This window comes from Mus caroli, chromosome 1 (assembly GCF_900094665.2).
Source record: "Mus caroli chromosome 1, CAROLI_EIJ_v1.1, whole genome shotgun sequence".
In the NCBI taxonomy this organism is placed as follows: Eukaryota; Metazoa; Chordata; class Mammalia; order Rodentia; family Muridae; genus Mus; species Mus caroli.
This window is the reverse complement of record NC_034570.1, coordinates 125,358,136-125,372,421: the sequence shown is the minus strand read 5'-3', so window position 1 is coordinate 125,372,421 and position 14,286 is coordinate 125,358,136. Positions and strand designations below refer to the sequence as shown.

The window sequence follows — 14,286 nt, the reverse complement described above, 5'->3', positions numbered from 1 at the left end:
CAGCTGGGGTCCTGCTCACTTGGAAGAAACACACACACTCACTCACACTGTCTCTCTCTGCTGAGACATCAACAGTGACCAGCTGTGGCTGAGTCACCTCTTTGCCTGCCCTTGGTCTCTTTCAACAGTGAACTCTGTGTTTGTCACCTCAGAGCTGAGCCCTTTGGCACAGGTGTGCTTTACAAGGTGTGCTTTGGAAGCTCATTCTACCCTGGGATTCTGAGACAGGTCGATGTCAGCATCTGTTTTGGTTTGTAAGTTCCTGAGTAGTATCCAGCAACCTCAGACCCAGGAGACACACGCTGGGGTTCTGGAGTGTGAGAGGTCTTGGTTGCTACCTTCTAAGCAGCCTGTGCTCCGCTGTCCGCTGTCCGGAGAGATGCCCTGCCTCACCACCACCACCCACTTTGCACCGTTCCCTCACCCCTCCCTACCCCGTCTTACCCTCCAGGAACTGGGAAGCTGATGACAGTTAGTTTGACAAGCTTAGAAACTCTGTCTGCTCTGCTCTTTTGACCTCAAGGTGCTGCCAAGACTGATATGTGTCTCAGGTTCTGATTTTTTGCAGCACCGCTCACTGGGGCTGTCACTTGAGACTCTGACCTCTCTGGCCACAACAGAAAGAGACTTCCCTGGGTGGGGGTGGGGGGACTGGCCCCCTCCCTCTACTCTTCCTGCTCTCTCTTCTCCCTTTTGGTGTTGTTTTCTGGTTTTCTGGATCCTTTCCCTGACATGGTGGCATCCATAAAGCTTTCAGTTATCTTTCAATATGGAGGGAACTGGAGCAGTCTGGAATGTGTACTCTCAAACCTCATCTTTATTTTGTTTTGATCTAATTAATATGCCCAACAGCCGTAAGGTTCTTACTTACTCATAAGAGTCTACCCATCTGAAAGGAGCTGGAATACGGTAGGGAAAAGGGATGATAAGATTCTGAAATCAGTCAAAATCTCTCTTCTTTCTCTCCTCTCTCCTCTTCTCTCCTCTCTCCTCTTCTTTCCTCTCCTCCCCTCTCCTCCCCTCTCCTCTCCCCTCTCCCTCTGGCACTGGGGTTGAACATAGAGCCCATCTACCACTGAGTTGTATCTCCAGCCAGCGGTGTCTTCTGTATTCTAGCCAGTGGCCCCTGGAAGGTGACTCTCCTCTCTGCTATTAAGTGACTACAGAATGTTTAGAGAAGTCACTAGACACTTTCAGTGTGCATCTGTGTGTGTGTACATGTAGGTGCACACGTTTACCGCATGACTAGTGATTTCTCTCCTGCTCCTCTTGAGCTGGCTGCCTGTAGTCTGTGCCCTGTTTCCTTTTCTTCCTTCCTTCCTTCCTTCCTCCTTATTTCTTTTATTTTGAGGTGGGAGAGTTGACAAAGCTGAGAGCCATAATACTCAGAAAGGGAGTTGAGAGCCAGATATCTGATCATTCTCTGCCTCTGCCATGTATGTGTGTGTATACATATATAATATATATTATTTTTCCTATGCTTGGTGGCCCAGAGACACAGTGTCTAAGCAGAAATTAAGCTCAGTTTTAATCCTCCTATAGCATTTGAACTTAAAGTCCTATTCAATGGTACAGTGGGTCCTCACCACCTCTACTAACATCTTAGATGTGTTGGGTAGGGACACACACACACATACATTGGAGATGGCAAGCAGAGGAATGTGTGTCTCTTCAGAGGTTGTTCCCTGTAATCCTCCAGCCACATATGGCTAGGTTCCATGCCAGGTGGCCATGCCACCCATGCAAGGGTGTGGTAGTTTTTGTTTGTTTTTTGTTTTTTGTTTTTGTTTTTTGTTTTTCGAGACAGGGTTCTCTGTATAGCCCTGGCTGTCCTGGAACTCACTTTGTAGATCAGGCTGGCCTCAAACTCAGAAATCAGCCTGCCTCTGCCTCCTGAGTGCTGGGATCAAAGGCATGCGCCACCACACCCAGGGGGTGTGGTAGTTTTGAGACTCTCCACTGACCCTCGAGGGATCTTTGGTATCTTCATCCTGGTGACAGGACATGGGACAGTGAGAGATGCTGTGGTTGGAGAGTGATGACAAAGGGGCTTTGTCTTTCTCCTTGGTAGGAGCTTATAAGGAGGTGTCAAGGCCTGGAGTTGGCCTCCAGCCCCCAAGCTGCAGGGAGACTTGTGGCCGGAAGCCAGGCATTCGCTTCTTTAAGGTGCTGGCTTACCCATGCTCTCTCTCACTTCCGGTTTCCCCTTCCCAGCTCTCAAGGCTCAAGCTTTGTTTTCTGACTCTGTTTTGTTCTTGAGAAAGTTGTGCTCCCCCCTCCCCCTTTTCTTAATGTCGTTCTAGGGGGTTGGGAAAGGAAAACTTTCAAAGTAAAATAATAAAAAACATACCACTCTGCCATTTCAGGCACATAAATAGCTTCACCGTAGCCAGGCTACACACTCTCTTTGCCATAGCAACCTAAAACGAGTGTTTATAACAGCCTGTCAGCCAGCCTGGAAAACAGCAGCCACTGCCCCCACCAGCACACTGAGGCCCTTGGCCTGCAAGCAGTGGGCAGGCTCCTGGGGAGGTGTCTTGGAGACAGTGGGCCTGGCCCTTAAGCAGGGGCCCTGGGCAGGGTGGGGAGGAGGTGGGGGGTAAGGAAGTGAGCCGGTCTGATTCACCCTCACCTGTGTGGTGCTTCCTCTACCCACCCCTCCACTCCTGTAGAGACAGAAAGCAGAAATGGCAGGGGTTCTGCTCTACCTGAGCCCAAGTTCCTAAATAAACCTGGGCTCCTGCTGTAGCCTATAAAAAGATGTGGTTCTCCTTGGTTTTTCTTCATCTCTGAGATGAAGAAAAAAAAAAAAAACACCAGTATCCAAAGAGCACCTGACAAGAGCAGAGAGGTGGCATGGCCTTGTCTTGGCCTGTCAGCCTGGAGCTGGGGCAATGCTCCCATCAGACCAGAACGCCTCAGGCTTTCAAAGCCTTGTAACCCTGAGGAGCTGCTGATTTAAATAGGGGACGGGGTAGAAAGCATCAGAATTCCTGTGGGGCTCTCAAATGCTGCCCTGACCAATGGCTTTTCTACCCAGTTGTTAGAAACATCTGTCTGCCCATTGTTCCCGGACTGACGATGGTGGTGCATGTCTGTAGTCCCAGCACTTGGGAGGCAGAGGCCAGCAGATTTCTGGGTTTAAGACCAGCCTGGTCTACAGAGTGAGTTCTCGGATAGCCAAGGCTACACAGAAAACCCTGTCTTGAGAAAAATGAGGTTGAGGAGGAAAGGGGGGGAGGATGGATGGAGAGAGAGACAGACAAATAGATAGACAGTCCAACCCATTCAGTTCCTAGGCTGGCTTCAGTCCTGGTCCAGAAGCTAAAATAGGGCCATCTCCCAAGAGTCCTGGTGTCCCTCCCATAACCAAACCCTTCTTGTCTTCCCTATTTTCTGCCCTCTCTCTCTCCTCCTTCTCCCTTCCCCCCCTTTTTTTGTTTTGTTTTGTTTTGTTTTGTTTTGTTTTGTTTTGTTTTGTTTTAACATAGGGTCTTAACATATAGCCACAAACTCATGGTAAGCCTCCTGCTTCATCTTCCTAAGCACTTTGATAACAGATGTGTGTGACCACCCAGTTGGTGTTGATTTTTGTTGTTGTTGTTCTGTTTTGTTTTGTTTGTTTTCTTAATGAACACCTTTTTAGCAAGCTGGCTTCACTCTTTGCCTGTGTCTTCCAGAACTCCAGGAAAGCCAGAGTGGTGAGAGCTCTTTTTCTATGCACAGTGGGACTCAAGGGGTGTACAGGGGTAAATGGTTGGCCATCCTAGGGAGTGTCTGCATCACCTGGCAATGTCACTTTGCGGTCTTTTTTCGAGTGGAGATACTAGGCACAGAGCAGCTTCCCTGCCACTCCTTTGTGGTAGACAAGAGGAGGAGTCACCTGGAGCAAGCAGGTCCATCTTCCCTAGCCAGGAGGGACTGACCCTCCATGTCCCTCCAAGAGCAGAATGGAATCTGATGGAATTTGTTTCTAAAAATAACCCCAGAGCCAATCCAGCTGCTGAAAATCCAGCTGCTGAAAAGCCACTTTGTTCCCTAGAAACCAATGTGTGGAAAAACCACAGCAGCCCCAGGAAAGGCAATCTATGTCATCCAAGAATGTGTCTATACCGAAGGCTTGGATGTCACTGCGCTTGAGCACTGAATGTGGCCCGGCAGCTTCCTGTTGTAGTTCTGAGGGGTGAGAAGCAAATATTCCAGCTGACCGTTGTCCCAAGCATTTCTCATGATCGCGGGGCAGGGAGGCTGTCAGCTCCCCAGATGCTAGACCTTCTAGATGGTACTGTCTCTCCCACCCCAAATCTACCCTCTACCAACAGAAAGATATGCTTGCTTTTGCCCTCTGCATACCCCAACACACACACACGCAGAACACAATGGTCATCTAGTCCCGAGAGGATGGCAAGGACCTGGGCCAGTGAACCCCAGATGATTTAGAAGAGGACCCTGCCTCTGGGTCCCAGGGGGTTGCCTTATTGTGTCCTGATAATATGAGTGCCCATATAGGATGGAACTGGGTGTGGAGCAAGGGTGGCTCTTGATGGCCTAGAGCGTCTGTTTAGCCCCAACTAGCCTTGAACTTTCCATCCCCCTGCCTCTGGCCCCTAAGGACTAGAAGAACTGTATGGTCAGGCTCTTGCCAACTTTTTTTTATCCACCCCCCTTTAAAAATAAACAAACAAAACTTTAAAAATTGTTTACTTGTTTGTATGGGGGAGTGTGTGTGTGCATGCAGATGTGCCAAGGAACTCAGATGGATATCAGAACGCAGCTAGTGGGAGTCCATTCTCTTTTTCTACCATGTATATCCCAGAGATCAAAGTCAGGCCATCTGACCGCAGATGCGCTATCTGGGCTATCTCATTGGCCTTCCTTTTCCTTGTTTAGACAGGGTCTCACATGGGCCAGGCTGATGTCAAACTAGGTACATAAGCTGGACTTGAACTCTTGGCCTGCCTCTACCATGTACTAGGATGGCAGGGCCACTCTGGCTATGGTTTATGTGGTGCTGGGGATAGAACTCAGGACCTCCTATAGGTTAGGCAAGCACCTCACCAGCTCAGACCCACAGGCCCAGCCACCTGACTCTTTGGGAAGTGTGGGAATGGCAGAGAGATGCAGACCTGAGCAGAACCTCACTCGGAGGTCATTAGGGGTAGAAAGGCCAAGATAGGTGAAGGGTTGCGATGTGTATCTTTGTTCCCTTGGCTCTTCTCAGGTGGGGACTGCATGCCCTTAGAGCCCTGCCAGCCTAGAGCCCAGTTCTTCCTGCTTTGGGATGGTGTCGGGGTGGTGATACAGAGTGGGCAAGAGAGGAAGGGTTGAACAATGTCTTTTCATGGTGAGCTTTAAGTCTACCATGACTTAGAAAAATCGAAGAGTGGTTTACCTATTTCAAAGCCTTTTTGGGTCATGAGCAAGAGACCAATAGGTTTCTGTGAGCCCCCGTGGTTTAGGGGTACCTCTGTAGCTTTGCTCTCGTTTCTGAGGTAGAGTGGATTTGGATTCAGACTAGGGCTCAAACCTGGGCTCTCTGGAGGCATATTTGTCTGCTGTAAAATAAGGTTGTTGATGGACATTTGGTGACTTAGCATACGTAGTGATGATAATATCTACCAGGAACACAGAACCTGATCCTTATCAGCCACTGTACTAGGGACTATGTAATATTTTCATTCATATTATTTTATACTTGGTATCGTTCTTATTTTTACATGAAGTATTAAGTATAGCACTTATCATAGTGAATGTACCCAGAAAATAGTATTCCCCTCCTTTGCCACCTCTCTTTGCCCCTCTCCTACTCCTGACTGTGAGAAAAAGTGGAGCCCCCTTTAGGATGAGGGGCACTCACCAGAGCAGACAACAGGTGCCGCTGGGGCGGTGGGGGTGGGGTTGGGGGGAGCTAAGAAGCAGCTTTCAGATTTCAGTCTGGTGCATCCCATAGACAGGGCCAACCTTCTTACCTACCCAGAGAGCTCTTCTCCATCACCCTCACATCAGGCTTGAGAGTGATTCCTGGAGTGTCCCCAGGTACTAACGACTTGCCCTAAAGCAAAAACTCTTGGCCCGGAGAAAAAGGCAGAACAGGGTGGAATGTGAGCGTCTGCTCTCCTAAGCTGCTTCAGTAGTGTGATCCGTGTCATGTATTACTCCAGGCAGTCTGTCTGCAGTGCGGCACCAACCTGGAGGCCTAAGTCCAAGCCCCCTGCCCCTTTCTCCATTTCCCAGCATGCTTTATTGCCTGTGCTTCACCCACTTTCAGAGGCACCTGTGTTTGGCATGGGATGACTAGGGAACAGATTCCTTCCGTATCTGCAAAGATGACCGTCTCAGTCACCTACATAGGCAGAGTCACCCTCTTTCCATGATAGTCTGGAAATGAACTCCTTCTTCAGAACCCCAGGAGAGAATCTGGGAGGAAGGGGTTCCTTGGACAGAACTGAAGGAAAGACTAACCAGGTTGTTGTCAAGCTTTGGTGACCTAGATCATAGGGTTTTCTCCATATTTGGGGTACTTACTAATGAGTCTTATTGCACCACTTAGGAGGTGTGGGGTGGCACACATCTTGGGTGCATCCGGTAGCAGGGCTGGGTGATCATGTGAAGTGATGTGATTTCTTGCCCCAGGAAGAAAGGAGGGGATAATAGGCCTTCTAGCCTATTATCCCCTGGGTTTGAAAAAGCTGGAGACAGACAGGATAGAGAACATACCTATCCCAGAATGCTTTCCTCCGAGTGACTGACTAATCCTGACCCGACAGAGGTAACACCTCCCTGGCTGGAGTACTGACGGCTCACAGATTTTTCTTCAGCAGTTGCCTAATAAGGGTAGGAGCAAGCTCAGCAGTTAGCAAGAGCTCACGTTCTAGAAACTCGTGTGTCCCTCCGTGCAGCAGGACTTTAGTGGATTCCTGAAACTGGAGGTCTCCATCACACGCTGTTACTTGGACTCTGAATCAATGGCTGGACAGCTAAAGTGCCAGGTATATGTCTCTGATTCTCCTGGAGCAGTTCAGTAGAACTCTACCTTCTAATCTTCTGTGCCGGCTTCCATAGGTTGCCTGTGTGAGAGGAAGACTTTCTCTCGTTCTTCAACCCAAGGAGAGGTTCAAAGTAAGGAACCTGGATGTAGTCAACCCTTTCTCGTTCTCTTGAGACCCAGGACTGTAGATGTTAATGATTCTTGCTAGCTCATGGTATTGTTAAGGAAGCTGCCTTAGAATTTTCTTTTCCTTGGAGGGTGGGGGCTCCCGGGGGAGGAGAAATAGAGAGGTTCATGGAACAATTGTTCTTCTGCTTAAAGGACAAGAAAAGTTTACAAGAAAAGATCAAGTGAGGTTTTCACCCATTGCTTGAATGCCCTGTGCTGAATGGCAAACATCCTTCCAACATTCCGAAACGCTTGTTCATTAAGTCTTCCAACATTTCTGAATCGCTCATTCATTAAGTCAAGAATCCCCTTCCTTACTTATTACCTTAGCACGATGTGTTAGGTAGGGTTGATTCTTCTGCCAATTAAAGGTTCTACGCAGGCTAAAGGTGACTGGAAGAGTAGCAGGTATGTTTCTGGATGTGCTACTGGTGTATTCAATAATAGAAATATCAGCCGAGTGCCCACAAGATACAAGTTCTCTTTTAGGCATTAGGGAGAAAGCAGTGAGCAAGATGGGGAAAAGAATCCATGGCTTCACAGAGTAAACACTGGGCAGGGACAGAAACAATGAAAATCTCTGTCAAGAATAGTGGCTTACACCTGTAATCCCAGCACTTGGGAGGCAGAAGCTGGGATAGGGGGGAATCATGAATTTACAGCCAACTTGGGTTGTATAGTAAGCCCCAGGGCAGCCTGGTCTATATAAGCTGAAGAGATGATTCAGCAGTCAAAAGTACTGGCTGCTCTTCCAGAGAACTCAGGTTCTATTCCCAGCACCCCACACAGCAGCTCCAGAGGCTCTGACATCCTCTTCTAGCAACTTTAGATACAAGGCATGCAAGTGCTACACAGACATTCCATGCAAGTAAAATACGTCATGTAAACAATGAAAAGTAAAATGGGCTGCTCAATGGTGGCGCACGCACTTCTTTACTCCCAACTCTAGGGAGGCAAAGGTAGGCAGATCTTGGAATTTGAGGCCAGCCTGGTCTACAGAGAGAGTTCTAGGATGGCCAGGGTTTCAGAGAAACTCTATCTCGAAAAAAAAGAAAAAAGAAAAGGAAGGAAGGAAGGAAGGAAGGAAGGAAGGAAGGAAGGAAGGAAGAGAAGGAAGGAAGAGAAGGAAGGAAGAGAAGGAAGGNGGAAGGAAGGAAGGAAGGAAGGAAGGAAGGAAGGAAGGAAGGAAGAGAAGGAAGAAAGGAAATTAAAGTCTGACTTCCAGCTTCACACTCATCAGCATTGCCTTGGACAGGCCCTTCGAAGGTTAAGGGTCTCTTGCTGCTGTAGCCACGCTCAGTCCTTAGAGGCTTGGGGAACTAAACAGGGATAAAGTCAGTTGGTGAGAGAGATGCATTCCAAGATACCCACTGGATCCCTGAGAACAACAGAATCCTATGTGTCCTCATACATATGAGACCTTTTTTCCTAAATGGAGATACTTATAACATTTAATTTTAGAGGCAAGGACTTGCTTTGTACCTCATACTAAGCCTGGGACTTGGAACACTCCTACCTCAGCTTCCTGAGTGCTAGGATCATAAGAGTACACTATTGTGCCTGGTGATCAAGTTTAGAGATTAGGCATGGAAACTGGGGAGAGAATTTAGTTGGTAAAATGCTTGCATGCAAGGCTGGAGCCCTGAGTTCAGCCCCCATCACCCACATAAAAAGGCAGGGTGGTGGCATGCGCTTGAAATCCCAGCTCTGGGTATAGGCAAAGACAGGAGGATCTCTGGAAGTCGCTGGCCAGCCATCCTAAACTATGGGGGGCTTTAGGTCAATGAGAGACCCTAGCCCAAAGGTTATCTATGTCCTCTAAGCACATGTATACACATAAAAATGCACACATACCTGTGTGTGCATACAAGTGCACACGTACAATAAATTAGGTATAGTAAGAAATTAACAAAAATAATTAGCAGAATAATTAAGCAATTATGATAGCATAGTTTGTGAATGTGTGCCCTCTTCTTGTACTCAAGTCTTCTTTCCACGGGATTTGAATAGGAGGGGACTGCTAGTGTGGGACTTACTCCTATGCCAGTCTTAATGAGGGAGTTAGACCTACTGCCTCAGGGAACCTTCTCAGGATTCCCTGCTTGCTTAACTCATTGTAAGTCGGGGTATTGGGGAGGTGGATGGAGCATGCTGGCTGAGGGGCAGAGGTGGGATAACCTCCATCCCAGAGGAACCTGCCTGAAACAGGATTGGTTGAAATCAGTCAGAGGCTTTGGCCAGATGGGATTTCTGGAGAAAATAAATTGATAAAAAGAGCCAAGTTCTTCTCTGATGTCTCAAGAGTTGTGTTCACCTTCTGGAAGCAAAGAAAAGCGTTTGTTTATTACCTAGCCAATTGGAGTGCCTTGCCAGACCCTGGCAGCATCGACCAATTGCAGGGTGGTTATTTCGCCAGAATGGGGCCCTACATACTTGAGCCTCTCCTATCGGAGGAGCTGATATATAACATGTAGCCAGCCCTTGTCTGCAGCTGAGCATAGGGCTCAGCTCAGTCTCTAAGCCACCTTCAGCCCCTCTCATCCCCACGTACCCTTAGCTGTGCCTGCACACCTTAGCCAGTATGTGCTCAAGCTAACATCTATCTTGCTGAGGGAAAAATGCCTACCTTTCTCTGGTGTGTCACTATGCTAACATGAGCCCCTCTGGTTGCTCCCTTACTCTGAGGACAGTGTTGGGGCCTGTCTATGGGCTGAACAGACCATTCTCTTATCTCCCCTACACTAGAGAAACGAATACTCATAGGCCTCAGACTTCCTATCTTTCTTCCCAGAGCTCCACCTGGCCCTTATAGAAAAACTGAATCCACCCTGTGTCATAAACTGTTAGCATGTTTCACTCTTTCCTTACCAGGAAAAGCCTCTGCGAGGGCTTAGCCTTGAGACCAAAATTTGGTGCCAGATAACTGCTGTAGGTTTCCAAATTTTCCTATCACGAAGGCTGAGTGTTCTAAGAGACCTTTTATCAGCCTGTCTTCCTGGATTGTAAATGTCTGTGTTGGGAGTAGAAGGTGCACAGGCAAGCCATGTTTCAGTCCCCTTGGGTCTAGATTCCTTTTCTGATTCTTCTCACATCTTACAGGTAAGGCCAGACTAATGTATCCTATAGGTCAGCCAGCCCGTGAAGGGGAGGAGCATTAGAGGTTATAACCTTTTATATGCGAGTTCCTTGAGTTATTTTGTGTGCCTTGATTTGGAAGAAATAAGGCTTAAAGATGATGTTTCTGAGATAAATTCTCTACATTACCAGCCAGCAGGCCTACCCAGGGCTTCCCATGAGCCTGGATACTGAGCTCAGGCCTCAGTTCTCAGTTCCGTTCAGCCACCAACTGTCATTTAAACCCTTCTTCTAGAGAGTACCTTGCAGATCCTGGATCCTCATGGCTGTTCTAATTGTTTCTTTTTGTCCTTTTTTTGCATCTCTATTCCAGAGGCCTAGCCCTCATCGTTATCCAGGGGGCCCTCCTCTTTCTCCTGATGCCGGCCTACCATCGTAATTGCTGATTGTTGCTAAGGTTGCTTCCATGGTAACATGCTTATCCTGTTTACACTTCTATATGGACAAGAAGTCTAAACTAGGAACCTACCTACTCTGGACAACCATCCCCATCTCCACCCAGAGGACACCAATCATCGTGACACCACGTCCGTCTTTTACTAAGTTCCCCCAACCTCTTCCTCCTCTCACTAGTAGACTTAATACAGAAGAAAGGATCTAGGCCGGGTGTTGCTACTCTGAAACTTATTGCACAAGATATTGTCAATTTATCCCCTAACTGACCTCCCAGAGAAGAAAGAAGGGGGAAGAAACGGCGAAGAGAAGGCAAGAGACACTGATCAGTTAGAGGGGAAACTCTACATCTTCTCTGGTTGAGAGTCTGGTAACTGAAGAAGGCAAAATGACGAATCCAGCAGGACAAAGCGTGTCAGCCAACGCAGTGGCTGAGAGCCATGAAGGGGAGTTTGGCTGCACCTTAATGGACCTGCGAAAGCTCATGGAGCTTCGTGGAGCTGATGCAGTGGCCCAGATCAGTGCCCACTACGGAGGGGTACAGGAAATCTGCACTAGACTGAAGACCACCCCTATAGAAGGTAAAGGCCATTTCAAGGGTCGGGGATTGGAGAACAGTGACTAGGATTTTGAAATATCATTGTCTTGCTTCTAGGGAAAGTCCATTTCTGGAGATCCAATAAGTTGTGTTTGGTCTAGTGGGGAGAGCACAGACCTCTAAAGCCAAGGTGGCCACTGAAGGAGGACATGAAGAGCTTTCCTCCTCTGCCATGTTTAGGAACTGTGATCTTTGAGTCATTCTCTCCTCCTATTTCTGTGTCGGTCCATCGTATGGAGGGTCCTTATTTATTATGTAGATGCACTTATCAGTATAATCAATGTCCTTACTTAATTAGATTTTGATTACAGAAGAGCTTAAGATGGACGTCTTCCTCACACTGATCTTAAAGTTCAATGGATGAGAAAAGACTACAGGAAGTAGTATTCCAGCCATCTGAGTACCTTACTGTACACAGAAATGGGTTGGCATATCATAAATATGTATTTGGATAAATTAATATTTTCTGTCTTGGAGTTCCTGATTTTTTTTAACCCTGTCTAATAAAAATTTTTCCCCACCATGTAGGGACCAAACCCAGGGCTTTGTACAGCGCCCCAACATTAATCTGTAGCCTCAGCCTACTGTTTTGCTTTTTAATTTAAGACAGATTCTCAGTACATTACCCAGACTGGACTTGAGCTCATTCTACAGTACAGGCAGGATGTCAGGTTATGACATTACAGGCCAGGCATATCTCTTATAAGCTTTGGGTTCAGGTATTTGAAATGTTTGAATGTTTATAGCTAGCCAGCCTGTAGCGTTACTGGAATTAAGTAGTACAGTGCATATGCACACATGTGTGTTTGTGTGTGCATGTGAGAACTGATAATAGGTGTTGAATAAACTGAATATAGGCCATATGCCTGGAGATTTTCCTAGGGTGTGAATGCCCATGAGTTTCAAAGAAACATAATCTCTACTCTGGCTAAGGTACGTGTGACTGCAGCTGCTGTCTATTCCCTGTGCTCCCTGTCACCTCAGAGGCCTGATTTTAGGAGGACAGTGCTTAGTTGTTCTCAGTCAGTCCCCTGGGCCTTCCAGCTTGTGGCCTTTTGGATACTGTCCACTTCCTGCTAGCTGAAGTTTGGTTATTGTTGGTGGTGGTGATGGTAGTTGTTTTATTATTTACTTATTGAAACAAGGTTTCACTCAGTAGCCCAGGCTGGTCTCAAACTCAAATGAATCATCCCACCTCGGCCTCCCACGCACTAGAACTTATCCGCATTCATCCTGCCTCAGCCTCCCATGCTATAGAACTTTTCAGCATGCGCTGCCACCCCTACCACCCCCTACTGTGTTTGTTTCCCTGGGACAGTCTCACTCTGCCAACAAGGCTGACCTGGAATTTGGGGTGGTCCTGCTTTAGTTTTTCTAAGTGCCAGGATTACAAGCACGCACCACCACNCCTGCCCCCCCCCCCCAGTGACTTTCTCAGTGACTTCTACAGAGTATAGACTGTAAGGAAAGTCTGTACCTTCTTGTGCTTTCCGGAGATGATACAGGTGTTTACAGACCTCCATCAGAACGGAAGCTGAATTCTTTCTGTTTTCCTCCTTTTATATTTCTTTGACAAAGAGGAACTTGGGGATCCAGTAAGCTAGAACCTGGGGGGCTCCTCAAAACAGGATCCATACTTTCCTTCCATCTCTCTAACCCTCTCATATAGCTATGACAAATGACCTTCTCTAAGAAGCCAGCCTGTTACCAGAAGACCATTCACAGATGCCTCACAACCTCATAGGATTTTGTCACCTATGGGAGGCGCCTGCAGATTAATAATGGGAATAAAGATACGGGAGTGAATCTAGATTCTAGTTAGAAACCAACATGAAATAAGTTTGAGTAGACTGGCGTTAGGGAGCATTGTGCTTAAAACCCTTCTTACGCAGGAGCTGAGAGGAGACTCTCATGAGCCTGGATATTTGAAGCTGGCATGGCTGGGGAGGGGAGTGGTAGTAGTAAGGAAAATAGAGCGCCCCTTTATCCTTTTATTTTTGCGTGGATTGATAGCATGCTTAGTGTAGATAGAACTCTTTAAATCATAGCTCATAAGGAGCCTTATAGGAGCTTGAGAGTTTTGACATTAACATGATTTTGTTAGCCTCCGTTTATACAATTCTACAGGCAGATATGACTTAGTTTTTAATTAATTTTTCTCACTTTTTATTGGTTAAGTTTGTTGTTTGACTAGCACCTAATTTCAATATTCTCTGTCTAGGTTAAATGGTTTAAAGGCCTTGAGGGCTTTGTACCAGGTAGAAAATGATGGAATCGTTTCTATTTTCTGGCTTATGGCCTATCAATGTCCTGTTGCCTCTTTTGTACAGAATTATAGAGGACTTAAGATGGGTTTTACCTTTTAAAGGATGTTTTACTTGTGTGTGTGTGCCTGAGTGAGCTTATGTGCATCATGAAGGCTGGAGACTGAAGATGCCAGAAGTTGGTGTCATGGATCCCCTGGAACTAAAGTCCCATGCAATTGTGAGTTGACATGTGGGTACTGGGAACTAAACCCGGGTCCTCTGCAAGAGCAATAGGTGCTTTTAACTGCTGAGCTATCTTTCCAGCCCGGGTTTTGCATTTTAATGTCCGATAAGACATGGGACTGGGCCCAGTGTGCATGCTAATGCTGCTCCTGCATTGCATTCATGTGTTGGAGTACAGTTGTTCCTCAGTCTAGAGTGGGTTAGAATAAAGAGGACCTGGGAGTGGGGACCTGGGTGACTTCAGTATTTGACTGTGACTGGCCACAAGGTTTACAGAGTGACCTGAAAAGAGGAGGGACATTTAGAGAAATAAGAAGGGGCAGGAAAGATGTGGAAGAAGCCACAGGCTCCAGCCTACATTTGTTTTTGTTTGTTTGATGTTATGTGTGTCTGTGCATTGTTTGCATATTATGTATTCATTCCATGTGCAAGCCTGTTGCCTGGGGAATTCAAATAGAGTGTCAGATCCCCTGGAGCTGGAGTTAGAGATGGTTGTGAGTCACCATGTGGGTGCT

At 47.1% G+C, this 14,286-nt stretch overlaps 1 protein-coding gene across 7 annotated transcripts in view; it reads left to right on the top strand.

Moving 5' to 3' along the window:
• Atp2b4 (ATPase plasma membrane Ca2+ transporting 4) overlaps positions 1 to 14,286 on the top strand; it is a 96,922-nt gene that overhangs the window by 35,630 nt on the left and 47,006 nt on the right. For all 7 annotated transcript variants that reach the window (XM_021168876.2, XM_029477607.1, XM_029477616.1 and 4 more), the window contains one exon: positions 10,605 to 11,265. In XM_021168876.2, the coding sequence (XP_021024535.1) occupies positions 11,073 to 11,265 (193 nt within the window). In that variant the 5' untranslated portion in view covers positions 10,605 to 11,072. The remainder of the gene's footprint in view (positions 1 to 10,604; positions 11,266 to 14,286) is intronic.